The 21,390-nt window shown below is 37.4% G+C and overlaps 1 protein-coding gene across 1 annotated transcript; it reads left to right on the top strand.

Moving 5' to 3' along the window:
- Positions 1-407: 407 nt before the first annotated feature.
- prkd4 (protein kinase D4) lies at positions 408-21,171 on the top strand. Its single transcript, XM_072459095.1, is given in 16 exon segments — positions 408-528; positions 10,289-10,427; positions 11,579-11,710; positions 12,027-12,181; positions 12,478-12,655; positions 13,306-13,588; positions 14,676-14,799; positions 15,225-15,302; positions 15,638-15,904; positions 16,116-16,188; positions 16,257-16,363; positions 17,832-17,993; positions 18,081-18,179; positions 18,691-18,958; positions 19,843-19,928; positions 20,975-21,171. Coding segments are annotated over 16 exon segments (2,451 nt in total). The 5' UTR covers positions 408-414; the 3' UTR covers positions 21,161-21,171.
- Positions 21,172-21,390: the final 219 nt, after the last annotated feature.

Raw genomic sequence — 21,390 nt, 5'->3', positions numbered from 1 at the left:
ACGTAGTGCAGCTTTAAATGCACTGGGTGTGTTTTAATAACTCCATCGGTGAACCACCATCTCAACTATGACCACATTTTAACATTAATAATCGGTTTAATGATGATAAAAACGATTGTACTTGTCGTCGTTCTGCTTTCTGGGCGATTCCCACACGTCGGTATGACTCTCGCCCCTCGTCGTGACCCCGTTTCCTGCGTTTCCTTCCGTCGCTACGTTCACACAGCTAAACCTCTTTGGTCTTTGGGTTTGTGCAGCTCTAACCTCAGCATCCTTCGACTCATGTCTTCACTTTCTCCCTACATTATCACAGAACGATCCCCGGCACAGATCTACTTTTCTTTCTTTTTTAAAATGTGATATATATTCTCACACTTTCCCGCAGTTCGCTCCATGTCCGCCCGAGAACCAGCCATGGCGCTGGTCCAGTTCCAGCTGGGACTGAGCCGGGAGGTGGTACGGCTCCCCTTGTCCTGCAGGAGCCTCCCACACGCCAAGAAGATGGCGGCGGAGATCATCCAGAGAAAGGTAACAAAGGCGACAAGGGCCCGAGTCGCTGTCCGATAAAAAGAAACCCCATAATGTACCACTTTATAATAACTACGCCTTAATTTGCCGCAAGTCTTAGAAACTTAAAGTGTTTGAGTTAAAACATGTTGCGTATTTTGTGTCGACTGAAGCGACTGAATCTTTTATATCGTTTGTTGTTGTTGTTTATTTTGTGTTTGCTCAAAGCCGGGACTTGAACTGCATGTCACTGTGAACGTGCTTAAAAATGAACCTCAAACTGTGTCAAAAGTACTTTTACTTGCGATAAAAGGTATATAGTGGAGTAAAAAGTACAGATATTTTCCACCACTGGAGTTGTGTTTATTAAGCAGTTTAAACTTTTTATTATGAATTAATGCCAATAAAAAAGCGTTTATTATTAAGTGTTACGCACATAATTTATTGGATTCCTTATTTCTGGCGAATAAAAGAACCACACAACATTTTAAAATAATTTTTCCTTCAAAAAGACTAAATAAAATGGTGCATTTGTGATTTTATGAAGTACAATGTGTGAACAAAACTTTGAAGCTAAATGCAACTAATCACAAAGAATAAATGAATTAATTCAATAAAACGGTTAATAAATACTTTTTAAGAGTGTTCTGTTTAGATCAGGGGTGGGCAATTATTTTTCCTCCGAGGGCCATATTCCAAGCCAGGCAAGTAGCAGAGGGCCGGCCCGCGATCATTGGTGTGAAAAAAAAAATCCCAAAAATTAAATATCAAATAAAATATCACTTTTCTGTCAAATAGGCTATTGAATCTATTATTTAATTCATTTCACGTCATATTTATTAAGGATACAAGTGCAGACAGATGCCTGAAGGCAAAAAAGGAAAAAAATAATAATAATAAATAAATATATATGTATTTTTAAATATTACTTGGAAAAGCTTGACGGGCCGGATTGATTACTACAGTACACCTTTATTACATTACTACAGTACACCTTTATTACATTACTACGGTACACGTTTATTACATTACTGCACGTTTATTACATTACTACAGTACATTACTACAGTGCACGCTTATTACATTACTACAGTACACGTTTATTACATTACTGCACGTTTATTACATTACTACAGTACATTACTACAGTACACGTTTATTACATTACTGCACGTTTATTACATTACTACAGTACATTACTACAGTGCACGCTTATTACATTACTACAGTACACGTTCATTACATTACTACAGTGCACGTTCATTACATTACTACAGTACACGTTTATTACATTACTGCACGTTTATTACATTACTACACGTTTATTACATTACTACACGTTCATTACATTACTACAGTACACGTTTATTACATTACTACAGTACACGTTTATTGCATTACTACAGTGCACGTTCATTATATTACTGCACATTTATTACATTACTACACGTTTATTACATTACTGCACGTTTATTACATTACTGCACGTTTATTACATTACTACACGTTTATTACATAACTACAGTGCACGTTTATTACATTACTACAGTACACGTTTATTACATTACTACAGAGCACGTTCATTACATTACTACAGTACACGTTTATTACATTACTACAGTACACGTTTATTACATTACTACAGTACACGTTTATTACATTACTACACGTTTATTACATTACATCATGTTTATTACATTACTACACGTTTATTACATTACTACAGAGCACGTTCATTACATTACTACAGTACACGTTTATTACATTACTACAGTACACGTTCATTACATTACTACAGTACACGTTTATTACATTACTGCACGTTTATTACATTACTACACGTTTATTACATTACTACAGTGCACGTTTACTACAGTACACGTTTATTACATTACTGCACGTTTATTACATTACTGCACGTTTATTACATTACTACACGTTTATTACATTACTACAGCGCACGTTTATTACATTACTACAGTACACGTTTATTAAATTACTTCACGTTTATTACATTACTGCACGTTTATTAAATTACTGCACGTTTATTACATTACTGCACGTTTATTACATTACTGCACGTTTATTACATTACTACAGTACATTACTACAGTGCACGCTTATTACATTACTACAGTACACCTTTATTACATTACTACGGTACACCTTTATTACATTACTACAGTACACCTTTATTACATTACTACAGTACACCTTTATTACATTACTACAGTACACCTTTATTACATTACTGCACGTTTATTACATTACTGCACGTTTATTACATTACTACAGTACATTACTACAGTGCACGCTTATTAAATTACTACAGTACACGTTTATTACATTACTGCACGTTTATTACATTACTACAGTACATTACTACAGTGCACGCTTATTACATTACTACAGTACATTACTACAGTGCACGCTTATTACATTACTACAGTACACGTTTATTGCATTACTACAGTGCACGTTCATTATATTACTGCACATTTATTACATTACTACACGTTTATTACATTACTGCACGTTTATTACATTACTACACGTTTATTACATTACTACAGAGCACGTTCATTACATTACTACAGTACACGTTCATTACATTACTACAGTACACGTTTATTACATTACTGCACGTTTATTACATTACTACACGTTTATTACATTACTACAGTACACGTTCATTACATTACTACAGTACACGTTTATTACATTACTACACGTTTATTACATTACTACATGTTTATTACATTACTACAGAGCACGTTCATTACATTACTACAGTACACGTTTATTACATTACTACACGTTTATTACATTACTACAGTGCACGTCTATTACAGTACATGTTTATTAAATTACTGCACGTTTATTACATTATTGCACGTTTATTACATTACTACACGTTTATTACATTACTACATGTTTATTACATTACTACAGAGCACGTTCATTACATTACTACAGAGCACGTTCATTACATTACTACAGAGCACGTTCATTACATTACTACAGTACACGTTTATTACATTACTGCACGTTTATTACATTACTACACGTTTATTACATTACTACAGTGCACGTTTATTACAGTACACGTTTATTACATTACTGCACGTTTATTACATTACTGCACGTTTATTACATTACTACACGTTTATTACATTACTACAGTGCACGTTTATTAGAGTACACGTTTATTACATTACTGCACGTTTATTACATTATTGCACGTTTATTAAATTACTGCACGTTTATTACATTACTGAACGTTTATTACATTACTGCACGTTTATTACATTAATACATTACACGTTTATTACATTACTGCACGTTTATTACATTACTGCACGTTTATTACATTACTACAGTACACGTTTATTAAATTACTGCACGTTTATTACATTACTGCACGTTTATTACATTACTACAGTACACGTTTATTACATTACTGCACGTTTATTACATTAGTGCACGTTTATTACAGTACACGTTTATTACATTACTGCACGTTTATTACATTACTGCACGTTTATTACATTACTACACGTTTATTACATTACTACAGCGCACGTTTATTACATTACTACAGTACACGTTTATTAAATTACTGCACGTTTATTACATTATTGCACGTTTATTAAATTACTGCACGTTTATTACATTACTGAACGTTTATTACATTACTGCACGTTTATTACATTACTACATTACACGTTTATTACATTACTGCACGTTTATTACATTACTGCACGTTTATTACATTACTACAGTACACGTTTATTAAATTACTGCACGTTTATTACATTACTGCACGTTTATTACATTACTACAGTACACGTTTATTACATTACTGCACGTTTATTACATTACTGCACGTTTATTACATTACTACACGTTTATTACATTACTACAGCGCACGTTTATTACATTACTACAGTACACGTTTATTACATTACTACACGTTCATTACATTAGTACAGTACACGTTTATTACATTACTACAGTACACGTTTATTGCATTACTACAGTGCACGTTCATTATATTACTGCACATTTATTACATTACTACACGTTTATTACATTACTGCACGTTTATTACATTACTGCACGTTTATTACATTACTGCACGTTTATTACATTACTGCACGTTTATTACATAACTACAGAGCACGTTCATTACATTACTACAGTACACGTTCATTACATTACTACAGTACACGTTCATTACATTACTACAGTACACGTTTATTACATTACTGCACGTTTATTACATTACTACACGTTTATTACATTACTACAGTGCACGTTCATTACATTACTACAGTACACGTTTATTGCATTACTGCACGTTTATTACATTACTACACGTTTATTACATTACTACAGAGCACGTTCATTACATTACTACAGTACACGTTCATTACATTACTACAGTACACGTTTATTACATTACTACACGTTTATTACATTACTACACGTTTATTACATTACTACAGAGCACGTTCATTACATTACTACAGTACACGTTTATTACATTACTACATTACACGTTCATTACATTACTACATTACACGTTCATTACATTACTACAGTACACGTTTATTACATTACTACAGTACACGTTTATTGCATTACTACAGTGCACGTTCATTATATTACTGCACATTTATTACATTACTACACGTTTATTACATTACTGCACATTTATTACATTACTGCACGTTTATTACATTACTACACGTTTATTACATAACTACAGAGCACGTTCATTACATTACTACAGTACATGTTCATTACATTACTACAGTACACGTTTATTACATTACTACAGAGCACGTTCATTACATTACTACAGTACACGTTCATTACATTACTACAGTACACGTTTATTACATTACTGCACGTTTATTACATTACTACACGTTCATTACATTACTACAGTACACGTTTATTACATTACTGCACGTTTATTACATTACTACACGTTTATTACATTACTACAGTGCACGTTTATTACATTACTACAGTACACGTTTATTACATTACTACAGTACACATTTATTACATTACTACAGTACACGTTCATTACATTACTACAGTACACGTTTATTACATTACTACACGATTATTACATTACTACATGTTTATTACATTACTACACGTTTATTACATTACTACAGAGCACGTTCATTACATTACTACAGTACAGGTTTATTACATTACTACAGTACACGTTCATTACATTACTACATGTTTATTACATTACTACACGTTTATTACATTACTACAGAGCACGTTCATTACATTACTACAGTACACGTTTATTACATTACTACAGTACACGTTCATTACATTACTACAGTACACGTTTATTACATTACTGCACGTTTATTACATTACTACACGTTTATTACATTACTACAGAGCACGTTCATTACATTACTACAGTACACGTTCATTACATTACTACAGTACACGTTTATTACATTACTACACGTTTATTACATTACTAGACGTTTATTACATTACTACAGAGCACGTTCATTACATTACTACAGTACACGTTTATTACATTACTACAGTACACGTTCATTACATTACTACAGTACACGTTTATTACATTACTGCACGTTTATTACATTACTACAGTGCACGTTTATTACAGTACACGTTTATTACATTACTGCACGTTTATTACATTACTGCACGTTTATTACATTACTACACGTTTATTACATTACTACAGCGCACGTTTATTACATTACTACAGTACACGTTTATTACATTACTACAGTACACGTTTATTAAATTACTGCACGTTTATTACATTATTGCACGTTTATTAAATTACTGCACGTTTATTACATTACTGAACGTTTATTACATTACACGTTTATTACATTACTGCACGTTTATTACATTACTGCACGTTTATTACATTACTACAGTACACGTTTATTAAATTACTGCACGTTTATTACATTACTGCACGTTTATTACATTACTACAGTACACGTTTTTTACATTACTGCACGTTTATTACATTACTACACGTTTATTACATTACACGTTCATTACATTACTACAGTACACGTTTATTACATTACTACAGTACACGTTTATTGCATTACTACAGTGCACGTTCATTATATTACTGCACATTTATTACATTACTACACGTTTATTACATTACTGCACGTTTATTACATTACTGCACGTTTATTACATTACTACACGTTTATTACATTACTACAGAGCACGTTCATTACATTACTACAGTACACGTTCATTACATTACTACAGTACACGTTTATTACATTACTACAGTACACGTTCATTACATTACTACAGTACACGTTTATTACATTACTGCACGTTTATTACATTACTGCACGTTTATTACATTACTACAGTGCACGTTCATTACATTACTACAGTACACGTTTATTACATTACTGCACGTTTATTACATTACTACACGTTTATTACATTACTACAGTGCACGTTTATTACATTACTACAGTACACGTTTATTACATTACTACAGTACACATTTATTACATTACTACAGTACACGTTCATTACATTACTACAGTACACGTTTATTACATTACTACACGTTTATTACATTACTACATGTTTATTACATTACTACACGTTTATTACATTACTACAGAGCACGTTCATTACATTACTACAGTACACGTTTATTACATTACTACAGTACACGTTCATTACATTACTACAGTACACGTTTATTACATTACTGCACGTTTATTACATTACTACACGTTTATTACATTACTACACGCACGTTTATTACATTACTACAGTACACGTTCATTACATTACTACAGTACACGTTTATTAAATTACTGCACGTTTATTAAATTACTGCACGATTATTACATTACTACATGTTTATTACATTACTACACGTTTATTACATTACTACAGAGCACGTTCATTACATTACTACAGTACACGTTCATTACATTACTACAGTACACGTTTATTACATTACTACAGAGCACGTTCATTACATTACTACAGTACACGTTCATTACATTACTACAGTACACGTTTATTACATTACTGCACGTTTATTACATTACTGCACGTTTATTACATTACTACAGTGCACGTTCATTACATTACTACAGTACACGTTTATTACATTACTGCACGTTTATTACATTACTACACGTTTATTACATTACTACAGTGCACGTTTATTACATTACTACAGTACACGTTTATTACATTACTACAGTACACATTTATTACATTACTACAGTACACGTTCATTACATTACTACAGTACACGTTTATTACATTACTACACGTTTATTACATTACTACATGTTTATTACATTACTACACGTTTATTACATTACTACAGAGCACGTTCATTACATTACTACAGTACACGTTTATTACATTACTACAGTACACGTTCATTACATTACTACAGTACACGTTTATTACATTACTGCACGTTTATTACATTACTACACGTTTATTACATTACTACACGCACGTTTATTACATTACTACAGTACACGTTCATTACATTACTACAGTACACGTTTATTAAATTACTGCACGTTTATTAAATTACTGCACGATTATTACATTACTGCACGTTTATTACATTACTACATTACACGTTTATTACATTACTGCACGTTTATTAAATTACTGCACGTTTATTACATTACTGCACGTTTATTACATTACTACATTACACGTTTATTAAATTACTGCACGTTTATTACATTACTGCACGTTTATTACATTACTACAGTACACGTTTATTACATTACCGCACGTTTATTACATTACTGCACGTTTATTACATTACTACACGTTTATTACATTACTGTAGTACACGTTCATGTTCTGAATCATAAAGACACTGTAGCGTTGCAGACTCGACACAAAAGGCGTCGTCCCACACAAACCTCACGCTGTAGTTTCTTACGTCGTCTCGGAACAAACAATAAAAGGTGGTTTTGTGCATGAACGTGACAGAGTGGGACGTGAACGACAAACGAAGGCAGTAAAGTCACTTCTGGAACATTAAAACACCCGCGGGTTCATGTGGGATTGTGGGTCAAACGGCAGCAAATGGAAAATATGCAAAATGAGAATCAACACTATCAAAATATGTCACTGTTTTTTATCCTGTTTCTGGACTTTTGACTTCCTGTTGATGCATAAGTAACTGAACAAAGACAAAAACTAACAAATGAAACAATCAGTGTGTACAGTATACTTCCTCCTCATTTCATCAAGTTAGATTTCTGAATTATAAACAGTTTTATGCTACATTTCAATAGTTTTTTGCTTTTAAATTTTTTTTTTATAACATGGTAAAATAAAAAATCTGGTAACTGTATTATATTATATCAACAATTTAAGTATCTTATTTTTAAATTTTTCTGTTTCTCGTTACAAGACTGAACTTATTTTTCTGTTTACTTTACTTCGTTTACGTGCTGAATTTTCGCACCTTCCCCATTTTAAACGTCGCCCTTGGACACCGTTGTTTTGATGAAATGAACCGCTTTAAAGGAGACGTATAATGATTTTTTCCAGTTACTTAGAATTGAACTATAACATAAGTAGCTCTTCATTTTATTTTATTTATTTTATTTTTTTCATCGTAAACCGCAATAACGATCCAAACCGGCTTGATAATAGAATCAGGTTCACCGACTTCCTGTTCACAACTGCAGAAGCCCCGCCTCTTCACAACTGCAGAAGCCCCGCCTCTTCACAGTGACATTCCATCGTAACAAGCAGCAGAATATCATTTGCATGTTTTTATCTTTTGAACAGTGTCTACGTGACATTGTAAGAACCCCAACATTTATGACTCAGAGTCTCGTGAGTACAGGATGTGGGCGGGGATAGGGGGTGGGTGAAAACGGGAGATTTCCGAGCATTTCTTGAGCGTCAGTTTCAGGACGACTTACATAAACATACATCAAGCAATGGACGTGCAAGCTTGGGTTTGCCGTGCACCTGTTTGTCGGACCCCCCCCCCCGGCGTGGTCTTGAGCACTGTTACGTTTCCGACCACAGACTCGGGTCACGCAGACTTCTCTTCGCTCCGAGCCGTTTCCAGGCAGCACGGGTCAGATGGGCGTGCGCCTGCGTGTCCTGACCACAAACTGATGCTGATGTTGTGTTGTTCTTTTTGTGCCGTCGCTTGTGTTTGTTTTTTCTCTTTCTGTGTCATGTTCGGTGTTTAGTGATGTTATGTGTTTGTTCTTTAAAATTCAAAACCAAAAGTATATACCGTATTTTCCAGAATATAAGTCGCACCAGCCAAAAAATGCATAATAGAGATGAAAAAAACACATATAAGTCGCACTGGAGTATGAAATGCAGTTGCAAGTGTGAAAATAACAAATAATATCACATATAAGTCGCTCCGGAGTAAAAGTATATAAGTATGTAAGTATAAATATAAGTATGTAAGTATAAATATCAGCATAAGTCGCACCCCGGCCAAAACTATGAAAAATATAGTTTATAGTTCGGAAAATACGGTAATACACACACAGTCCAGTCCTTCAGCCTTTGTGACGGCCTTTTCCCGCTGCCGTCACAAGTGCGTTCCAGACGTGTTCGTTTATTGTGCCTCGTTCATTTCCAGTATGTTTGTGCAACAGGACGACGCACTGACCTTGTTCTTCAGACGCATTCTTGTGTTTTTCCTGCTGTGTTCATCCCTCTGCCTCTTTCCTTCTTCCTTCAGGCTCCAAACTGCAGCGTGGTGGGAGTGGGTGAGCGGATCCTCCTGTTCAGACACTGTCCCGCCTCCGAGTCGCTCCTGCACCTGCTCCAGGACCAGGACCAGCTCTGGGACGGGGATCTGATCGAGGTCGTCGTCGCAGGTCCAGACTCACTGTAACATCGCTGTGTGAAGGAGACGTTTCACCGCTCTTTCCTTCTGCTGCTAACAGACTGTATAACAAACACTGTTAGTCCTGAACACGTGCAATACTGACTTAACCACGTGCAATACCGTCATATTCATGTGCAATGCTGACTTAACCACGTGCAATACCGTCATATTCATGTGCAATGCTGACTTAACCACGTGCAATACCGTCATATTCATGTGCAATGCTGACTTAACCACGTGCAATACCGTCATATTCATGTGCAATACTGACTTATTCATGTGCAATACTGACTTAACCACGTGCAATACCGTCATATTCATGTGCAATACTGACTTAACCACGTGCAATACCGTCATATTCATGTGCAATGCTGACTTAACCACGTGCAATACCGTCATATTCATGTGCAATGCTGACTTAACCACGTGCAATACCGTCATATTCATGTGCAATACTGACTTATTCATGTGCAATACTGACTTAACCACGTGCAATACCGTCATATTCATGTGCAATACTGACTTAACCATGTGCAATACCGTCATATTCATGTGCAATTACTGTCGTACTCACACGCAATAATGTCACATTCATGTGCATATAACTGATGTAAATAGAGTGTTTGTTTTACCATTATTATTAGTATTATTTAGTCTTACGCTAGCTGTTTTTATTTTATCTTTATTTTTCCCCTCCATTCCTTATTAAGAAATGAGAGGTTTTGTTTATAGGAGTTTTTGTTTATAAGAGTTCTTCTATTAAGAGTGTTTTTTTTTTAAACTTCCTATAAGTTATCTGTCCTTTTCCTCTGTATCTACCTGCGTTGCAACAATGAAATTTCCCCATGTGTGGACAATAAAGGAATATCTTATCCTTAAAACGAGAGCGGAAAACCAGTCCAGGAGTGTCATTTTACAACAAGGACTAAAATTAAGATGATTATTATAGTCATTCTGTTATGGGAGGGTAAAAACACTAATGACACGCCTTTAGTACAGTCAATAAGGAAAGTACTACATCATGTATATATTAAACATGTATATATCAAACTGTTAGAACAACTGCTCTTAAATAGAAGCTGTTGAGTTTGTTGTTTGTGCTCTTTCTTCTCTGAATCTTGTGTTTGGTGTTGGACTCAGGCTCAGCGTCGGTGTCAGAGATGAGGATCCACCCACACTCGCTGGTCGTCCAATCGTATCGCACGCCCACCTTCTGTCATCACTGTGGCGAGATGCTGTGGGGGCTGGTGAGGCAGGGGCTCAAGTGCACAGGTCTGATCTCCATGGAGACGTTTATGCGTTCTTAAATGTGCCACAGCGAGGCATTAAACTTGTCTTTCATTCAATCAGAAACTTTAAATACCATGACAAACATACATTATTACTGTGTGAGCCTCTTTGTTACCATGGAGACGGGTACGTTTAATGCAGTGGTGGAGCAGGTAGCGGAGCGTCAAATAGAGAATAAAAGCTAAACAATGTAACTTTTCTATTTGTCTTTGTTGTATTCCTGCATTACACTTCTTTTATAATAACCTGTGTTTTATTGTTAAACATTGTTAAATACATTATACATGTTTGTCTTCAGGTTGTGGGTTAGACTTCCACAAGCGCTGCGCTCTGCAGCTGCCCAATAACTGCAGCCGAGCTCGGAGGCAGGTCAGCACCAGCCTGTCCCTGTTCCCCCCGCGCAGGCCCCCGACGCATTCCCTCTCCAACCAGACAGGGGGCAGCATGGAGGAGGTGAGGGAGAACACCTCTGTGACATCATTCATAATGTCACCGTTTACTCTGGGAAGTTATATCCCTGTGTCGTTTTGGTGACGTTTCAGTGCTTTTCTGTTTAAAGAGAGACTAAACACAAAACCAACTTTTTTGTCTCTTAAACTCTGTGATATTTTAATGTTCCTAGTCATGAAAAAAAATCAAAAGTGTGTGCTGCCTCCAGGGGCCCCTCTGTGACATCATGTTTTCCAAATATGACATGTATCTGCTGCTGTTATGCATTAAAGACTGTATTTGAACCTCGTCCTCCTCAGATCAGCCTGTCCAAGCCCTCGTCCCGGACCCCGTCTTGGGCAGAGGCCGAGTACTGTGGGGGCTCCGGGGCCCTGGTTCCTCACACCTTCCACATCCACAGCTACACCAAACCCACCGTGTGCCAGCTCTGCCACCGGCTGCTCAGGGGCCTCTTCAGACAGGGACTCCAGTGCTCAGGTCGGCCACAAGAGGGCGTCACATACAGGCCGTTCATAATAAACAGGGAAAATATATGTTACTTTAAAAAATGAAATGAATTATTTATATATTTTGGACATGGGCTGCAAATATTTGGCTCCACAACTTGTACAATATTTTGTGAAGTCGTTTTACCGTATTTTCCAGACTATAAGTTGCACCTTTTTTCATAGTTTTGGCCGGGGTGCGACTTATACTTATATTTATACTTATATACTTATACTTAAACTCCGGAGCGACTTATATGTGATATTATTTGTTATTTTCACACTTGCAACTGCATTTTATACTCAAGTGCGACTTATATATGTTTTTTTCTTCTCTATTATGCATTTTTTGGCTGGTGCGACTTATACTCCAGAAAATACCGTAATTGTATTGAATTTTTTAGTCAACATCTGCTCAACATGACCCAGTGTTTCTCTTTAATAGCCGGGACTTTCTTGTTGTACCATTGTAAACATAATACACATACAGTTGCATTTATTCTCCCAAAACCGTGCTAAACAACATTATGTACAAAAGAATTTCCTCTGCCTGACACCGCAAATGTTTTTTGTTGTGATTGTCGTTATAGCAGCGTGACGCCATCATCCGTGCGACTGTCTTCATATTGTTGTTGTCTCCAGATTGCAGGTTTAACTGTCACCAGCGCTGTGAGCCTCTGGTCCCTAAAGACTGTCCCGGAGAGAGAAAAGGTCAGAACGCAGACATCACAGACGGGTGGTAACGGCACGTGTACTAGCTCTGGTCTGTTTTTTTTCCCCCAGAATCCTTTGCGCCCGGTGTGGCAGTGCCCGCTGACCCAGAGGAGAGCGAGTCGGAGCCGGACGTTACTAATGGAGAAAGCCTCAGCGACGACGACATGTCCACGGACGGAGACTCGGACCACCAGCAGAGGGAGCCCATGAGGTCAGATTCACACTCTTATTATTATTATATCATTATTATTATTATTATGTAGAGTCATTATTTATGTTTAATTAAAGTTTAGAGCTTGTTTTATGCTACGTTTTCCTTGTTTTGTAGGATTGAAAAGTAACTAAATACACACAGAATACTGATTTTGAGTAACTGCGGTTCCTTTCATTTAATTGAATTTGATTTAGTGGCACGTACAAAGAAATAAAAGAAAAAAACGTATATATTTATACAACAATGAAAAAGATGATTGTGCAGGAGAGAGCACTAACGAACAGGCATTAATTACACATTAATGCATTACATTTCATACTGTATTACATGTTTGTGTGAATTAATGTTAGTTTTTAAGTGTATAAATGGATTTAAGAGTACAGGCTGAATGATACTTAAGTGTTGTTTGATTTGTTTGATGAATGTCTTTGCTTCTCCCGTTGTATAAGCGTGAATAGCTGAAGAATACGTTCAAAAGTCGTCCTAAACTGGGAAAAGCGTTGGACTTGTGCACGTACTTGTACACAAAGACATAAATACAATAGATGTTAGCATTAAATCAATATTTAATGCTAACATCTATTGTATTAAAATAAAATAAATTAAATAAATGAATAAAATAAATAAAATAAATAAAATAAATAAAATAAATAAAATAAATAAAATAAATAAAATAAATAAAATAAATAAAATAAATAAAATAAAATCTGCTCCTTTGTTCAGAAAATATAACATCTTGGCAATCCAAGATGTTATATTTTCTGAACAAATGAGCAGATGAAGAGCAAAAAAAAACATTTGCTGAGATTTGTATTCTGAAAACGGTTACTTTTCAGCACTATAAAAGTATACATGGCAGTATTTGGTAATGAAGTATTTGAATGCACAGTATAAGTGAGAAAACGAAACCCTTCTCTAATCAATATGACAACAAAACGCTGGTGTGATAGAAGATGTTAAAGTTGTAGAGTTAAACAAGGCCAAATCCATCTTTCTGAGTTATAATTGGATCTGTTGGATTATGGCGTAGTTTTCTTCTTTTGAATGTAAATGTGATGTTTTGGATTGTTTGTGGTGGTTTCAGCCCGTGCTTCAGTAACTACATTCCTCTGATGCGTCTGGTGCAGTCGGTTCATCACACCAAGAAAAGGACAGAGGGGGTTTTGAAAGAGGGCTGGCTCCTGCACCACACCAACACCGACTCACTGGTACAGGACACGCCCCGTACTTCCACACCTGTACTTTGTCTACTTTGTCTATAGTCTGCTTAGGACTGCATAGGAAATGTCAGCAGAAGTACTATTAGGCTAAAATTATACTTTTTTGTATTGATAAATGACCAAAAATACGTCAGACAAGAAAAATGATCCAAAACATAACAAACACTCTTTTTATTAATTAATCTTTTTAATTAATTTGTAATTTGATTTGATTTTTCATTTGATTTTGTTTTATTTTTTGTTTTGTTTTATTCTTTTTTTTTATTTATTTTTTAATTTATTTTATTTATTTAAATTGTATTTGTTTTAATTGTTAGTTCATATTTCATTCCAGTCATATACAGCTTATCCTACATTATTGACTTGAGTGTGTTTTACATTTATAAAAATAAAAATAAACATTGTCATTTCAGAGGAAACGTCATTACTGGATTCTGGACTGGAAGACGATCACTTTATATCAGAACGAGAGCAGCGTGAAATATTACAAGGTTTGTTCACTCCTTTTTTTTATTTTAAAGCTTAAAATGTACTTGTTTTGAGATATTGGAAATGTAATATATTATTGTCTTTATACAGTTGACAATGCAAGTTATGTAGAGAGCACGATATGTACGCAAACTAATTCAAAGTGCTTTACATAACAAAAAAAATCATTAAAATCAGATAAAAAAACATAAAAATCTGCTTTAAAAGAGAAGAATGCAGATAAAAACATTTCAGTCACTATTCGCTTGTGAAAAATGCTCAACAACAATAATTTACATGTATTTATTCAGTTATTGTCACTAAACTCAAATCAAATGTGTTTTCTATGCGTCACCAGGAGATCCGTCTGTCAGAAGTGCTCCAAGTCCGCGGCCCCGCCCTCCTCCCGCCCCTGGACTGTAGCATCAGCGGTAACCGTGGCGACAGTGGTCATTCCCTGGAGCTGGTGACGTCCTCTCAGGTTTACTGCGTCGTGGCCGGAGACGAGAGCGCGTCCTGGGAGAACGCCATCAGACAAGCGCTGATGCCCGTGCACGGCAGTACCACCTCCCACCAGCGGGGGCAGCCGGGTGACAACACAAAACACAGCAGATCAAACTTTTCTGCCATTTTAGAACCTTTTTAGAACCTTTTTATGACGTCATTTCTCACACCACAAACAAAACAGTCAATTTTATTCATAATTTATCGACTTTTCTTACTTTATTGACAATGTTTTGCCTCGACAGGTGCAGAGCTCAACAGTAAACAGGTACATTTTAAGCAAATACGTGTTTTTTTTTTACAATTTTATAACTTGATATGATTATTTGCAGGACATAAGCTGCACGTATCAGATCTTCACAGACGAAGTGCTGGGGTCAGGGCAGTTTGGAGTGGTTTACGGAGGTGAACGACGCACGTTTGATTCGGGACGTTATTGAGTGGCGTGCGTTCATGTCACGTTGGTGTTTCAGGCGTGCACAGGACGTCTGGTCGAACCGTCGCCATTAAAGTCATCGACAAAAGCCGCTTCCCCACGAATCAAGAGCGGCAGCTGAGGAACGAGGGGGCCATGCTGCAGGTGCGAAGGGGACGGGTTTGATCTGCTCCAGTGTTTGTCTAGAGCTCAGTTCAGACTCAGAGTCACAGGTTTGAGCTGTTTGTTTAGTCCTTGTTTAGTCCTTGTTTAGTCCTTGTTTAGTCCTTTAGTCCGACTGTTTTAAAGTCTGTTCTCTGAGCCACAGGGGCCAGTGCAGAGACCTGAGAACAGGACAGGACTAATGTGGAACCAGAACCAGAACCAGAACCAGGACCACGACCAGGACCACAACCAGAACCACAACCAGGACCACAACCAGGACCAGGACCACAACCAGGACCAGGACCACAACCAGAACCACAACCAGGACCACAACCAGGACCAGGACCACAACCAGGACCAGGACCACAACCAGGACCACGACCAGGACCACAACCAGGACCAGGACCACAACCAGGACCAGGACCACAACCAGAACCACAACCAGGACCACAACCAGGACCAGGACCACAACCAGGACCAGGACCACAACCAGAACCACAACCAGGACCACAACCAGGACCAGGACCACAACCAGGACCAGGACCACAACCAGGACCACGACCAGGACCACAACCAGGACCAGGACCACAACCAGGACCAGGACCACAACCAGGACCTGAACCTGGAAAAGGACCAGAACCTGGACCAGAATTAGAATCAGGACAAGGGCCAGGACTAGAACCAGAACCAGGACCCGAGCAGCAGTGTTCTGGACGTACTGCAGCTGTTTTACAGTGAGCAGCCGCTACAGTCTGATCTACTGGAGACAAACACATGGACAAGTCTCTCAAAGTCTGGGACAGACACTATGTTTTTGCTCAAGTAAAAAGCTGCAGATGTTCTCGACGGCTGTGATCGTCCAAGTCCACGTCCAAACCTTCTGCTGGTGCTCGATCTGGGCCTGGTCAGTACTTGCTGGTCAGTACTCGCCTGGTCAGTACTCGGCTGGTCAGTACTCGGCTGGTCAGTACTCGGTTGGTCAGTACTCGGTTGGTCAGTACTCGCCTGGTCAGTACTCGGTTGGTCAGTACTCGCCTGGTCAGTACTCGGTTGGTCAGTACTCGCCTGGTCAGTACTCGGTTGGTCAGTACTCGCCTGGTCAGTACTCGGCTGGTCAGTACTCGGCTGTTACACCAGGAGCCACAGGGGGCGCTAGCGGGACCTGCTGCTGTGTCCTTAGGCAAAGCACCTCCTCACCCACATTGTCTACTATCAAAGTGTGAGCGTGTCAGTGACTGGTCGTGGTCAGAGGGGCCGATGGCACCGATCGGCAGCCTCTCTTTCATCAGTCTGCCCCGGGGCACCTGTGGGCAATGCTCTGTAAAACACAGTGCGCGTTGTAAAAGGCCATTTCTTTAGCAACAAACACGGGAAAGTGACTCAGAATGCACCTTTAAATGACATAAAACTTGACCTCCCACTGTTTCCCGCTAAAATATGATTAGTTATTTCTGTCGTGTTTGTCCAGAGTCTGTCCCACTCGGGCGTGATCGTGCTGGAGGACATGTTCGAGACCCCGGACCATGTCTTCGTGGTGATGGAGAGACTTCACGGCGACATGTTGGAGATGATTCTGTCGAGTGAAAAGGGCCGACTCCCCGAACGCATCACGCGCTTCCTCGTGACGCAGGTTTTTCTGAACTTTACAACGTCTCGCGCACATTTTCACCCTCGACAAACCCAAACTGTTTAACCCTTTATTATTTCACTGCTCTAGATCCTGGAGGCGCTGCGCTACCTTCACCTGAAACACATCGCTCACTGTGATCTGAAACCTGAGAATGTTCTGTTGACTTCTTCTGACCCTCTGCCTCAGGTCAGAGTCCAACTTTTAACATGAAGGAGAGAGTTGTTCTGCTGCGTTTACGTGGAGCTCAAACTTTAGTCTTACGAATATTGTGAGACGAAACGGCACAATTTAGCATTTATAACTGTGAAAACCTTCATTTTCTTTCATTACAGTTTCAAATATTCACTATTCATTAAGTTTTCTAGCAGTTTTAGGACATTAAACTTCCAAAAACATAAAGTTAAATGAATGGGACATAAAAAAAAGCAATAGATTGAATGAAATGACTTAATTTTGCTTCTAAAACTGTCACAATAAATAATTTTTAGTCTAATAATCTTGACATCTGAAGCATTTCAATAGTTTCATCTTATTCTTAGATTGTGTATGTTCTTATTTATATTGCAAATTGTTGTCTTTTTTTCTGATGCAGTGATTGTCATAATTCAAGACCCCCAAACTTTATTGATTTAACGATACACAAGTCATAATAAAGTGCTAAATGATGAGTATTTGCACCACTTTCTTTCTGTCTCAGGTGAAGCTGTGCGACTTCGGCTTCGCCCGGATCATCGGCGAGCGGTCGTTCCGGCGCTCCGTGGTGGGCACCCCAGCGTACCTGGCCCCCGAGGTGGTGGGCGTGGGGGGCTACAACCGCTCCCTGGACATGTGGTCGGTGGGGGTCATCCTGTACGTCAGCCTGAGCGGGACGTTCCCCTTCAACGAGGACGAGGACATCAAGCAGCAGATCGCCAACGCCGCCTTCATGTACCCGCGGCAGACGTGGGCCCCCATCACGCTGGAGGGTAACGTCCCGCCGCTCCACGGGGCGGGGCCGCCACATGTAGTGTTTGAAGTGTTTTAAAACGCTTTATTCAGGTTTAATCGTTAGATGAATGTGAAACGTCTGTTATATCACCTTAGACACAACTTCAGCTCTTTTTTAAAGCTCTTTTTTACTATAAATGTTGAATATCTTGTACTTTTGACAGATGTGGGCCCCATTTTCACTGTTTGTTTTGTGTTAAATTAATATTGTGGGCTATTTCGTCTTAAAATGTGACGTATATTTCAACCCTTCCAGTCGTGACACAGTTTAATTTATCAAGACGTTTAAGAATCCTGAATGTAAAATAATGCTTTATCTACGTCACACTTTACAATCGCCCCATTTACACTTCAAGTTAATCATATATTTTATGTTTTTAGCCTCCATTTCTTTTCTTTTTTTACCCAGATGTCTCAATTTGACTTTTTTGTTTGTTTTGGGACTCACTGTAGCTGGATTCAAATTGTTACAAAATCCTATGGAGTAAAAAACGCCTTTATGATTTGACAAATTTGGTTAAAAAGGATGATTATTCCCAGTGTTTTTCCGTCTTTTCTCCACTTTATTTTGTTGTACAGATGCCACGGTTCAATCCACTTAAACATTATCGTATAAACCGCTGTGAAATGACTCCAGAGGTGCTAATCATCTGTCACTGTGGCTCTTAGGGTTTACAGGTAGTTTTTGTGCCTTTTCTAGTTCCCAGTTTGCTCAGAGCACTCCAAAAAGTTAATTTATTACATTAAATCACATTCATTCTTTTCATTTTGTCAATACTTTTAATTGTGCTCCACTATCCCGTCCTTGTCCACTGGATGGCGCTGTTGCTCTGCTGCAAAAACCACTGTCTTCTTCTTTCAGCGGTGAGTCTGATCAGTAACCTGCTGCAAGTGTCCACCAGGCGGCGCTACAGCGTGGGCAAAGCGCTGGGACACTGCTGGCTCCAGGTCAGTCCAGACAACACACCTGCACTATTTATGAACTTTATACTTATATACACTCTGTGTGATTACTATTTATGAACTTTATACTTATATACACTCTGTGTGATTACTATTTATGAACTTTATACTTATATACACTCTGTGTGATTACTATTTATGAACTTTATACTTATATACACTCTGTGTGATTACTATTTATGAACTTTATACTTATATACACTCTGATTACTATTTATGAACTTATATACTTATATACACTCTGTGTCTACTATTTATGAACTTATATACTTATATACACTCTGTGTGATTACTATTTATGAACTTTATACTTATATACACTCTGATTACTATTTATGAACTTATATACTTATATACACTCTGTGTCTACTATTTATGAACTTATATACTTATATACTCTCTATGTGTGATTGTTTTTTCTAAACAAGTTCCTGAATTTAATGACAAAAACATGAACACTGAATATCTCCAATTTAAGTTCAATGTATTAAAATCTTTAACTATTTCTGGTTTGGTAAAAGTGACAGATTTATTCCAGGTTTATTTACAATCACTTTATTTTATATTTTTCTGCCCAGAGTACGTTCTAAGTCACATATAAATAAAACTAATTTAAACTTATTTTCACTTATTTAATTGCTCACTTTTTTACTTAATTATTTAGATACTTATATTTGTACTTTATTTAAAATGTTTTTTTACTTACTCATTTGCTTACTTTTTAACTTTACTTTTTTTTAACATATTTTCATAACTTTATTGACTTGCTATAGTCTTTAAACTCTGACCGTTTAAATAATATACAGTTTCAGTTTCAAAGGCGTTTCTGTAGTAGTATAACGTAGTTGTAGTACTAGTAGTAGTAGTAGTAGTACTAGTAGTAGTGGTGGTAGGTGTAGTAGTAGTATTATTATCCTCATGGTGAAGGAAAACTGAATTCTACTGGACACATGTGTGGAACGTGATTGGTCAGATGTTTCCTCTCATTTGGACCTCGCTGTTGTGTTTTTACCCATGATGCTGTGCGGCAGAGCTTCGACCTGTGGTGTGACCTGAGGGAGTTGGAGCAGAGGCTCGGCTGTCGATATCTGACCCACCAGAGCGACGACGAGCACTGGACGAGCTACGCCGGAGAGAGGGGCCTGGACCTGCCCCGGGGCCTGCTCTGGGACCCTCATCACGCCAACGACCCTTTGACCTGTGACCTCAGAGTGTGAAGGTAGAACTGGATTTCAATCGCATCACCTCCTTTTAATGGTCCAAAGGTTTAGTTGAGATGATATCGTCTTGTGGAGTGAATGGATAGAATATAATTCAACATTTGTGGATTTCCCTTTTTTAATCATGATTAAAACTGGATTCTTACATTTTATTACTAGTATTATTGTTTTATGTTGCTTTTGATCTTTCTGCAGAAGCTTCTTTGTTCACTGATAATAAGTTATAT

This window comes from Eucyclogobius newberryi, unplaced genomic scaffold, assembly GCF_026437365.1.
Source record: "Eucyclogobius newberryi isolate DKJ021-1_F unplaced genomic scaffold, fEucNew1.0.hap1 SCAF_22, whole genome shotgun sequence".
NCBI classification, from domain to species: Eukaryota; Metazoa; Chordata; class Actinopteri; order Gobiiformes; family Gobiidae; genus Eucyclogobius; species Eucyclogobius newberryi.
The sequence above is the reverse complement of the archived record's forward strand: the minus strand, read 5'-3'. Positions and strand labels throughout refer to the sequence as shown.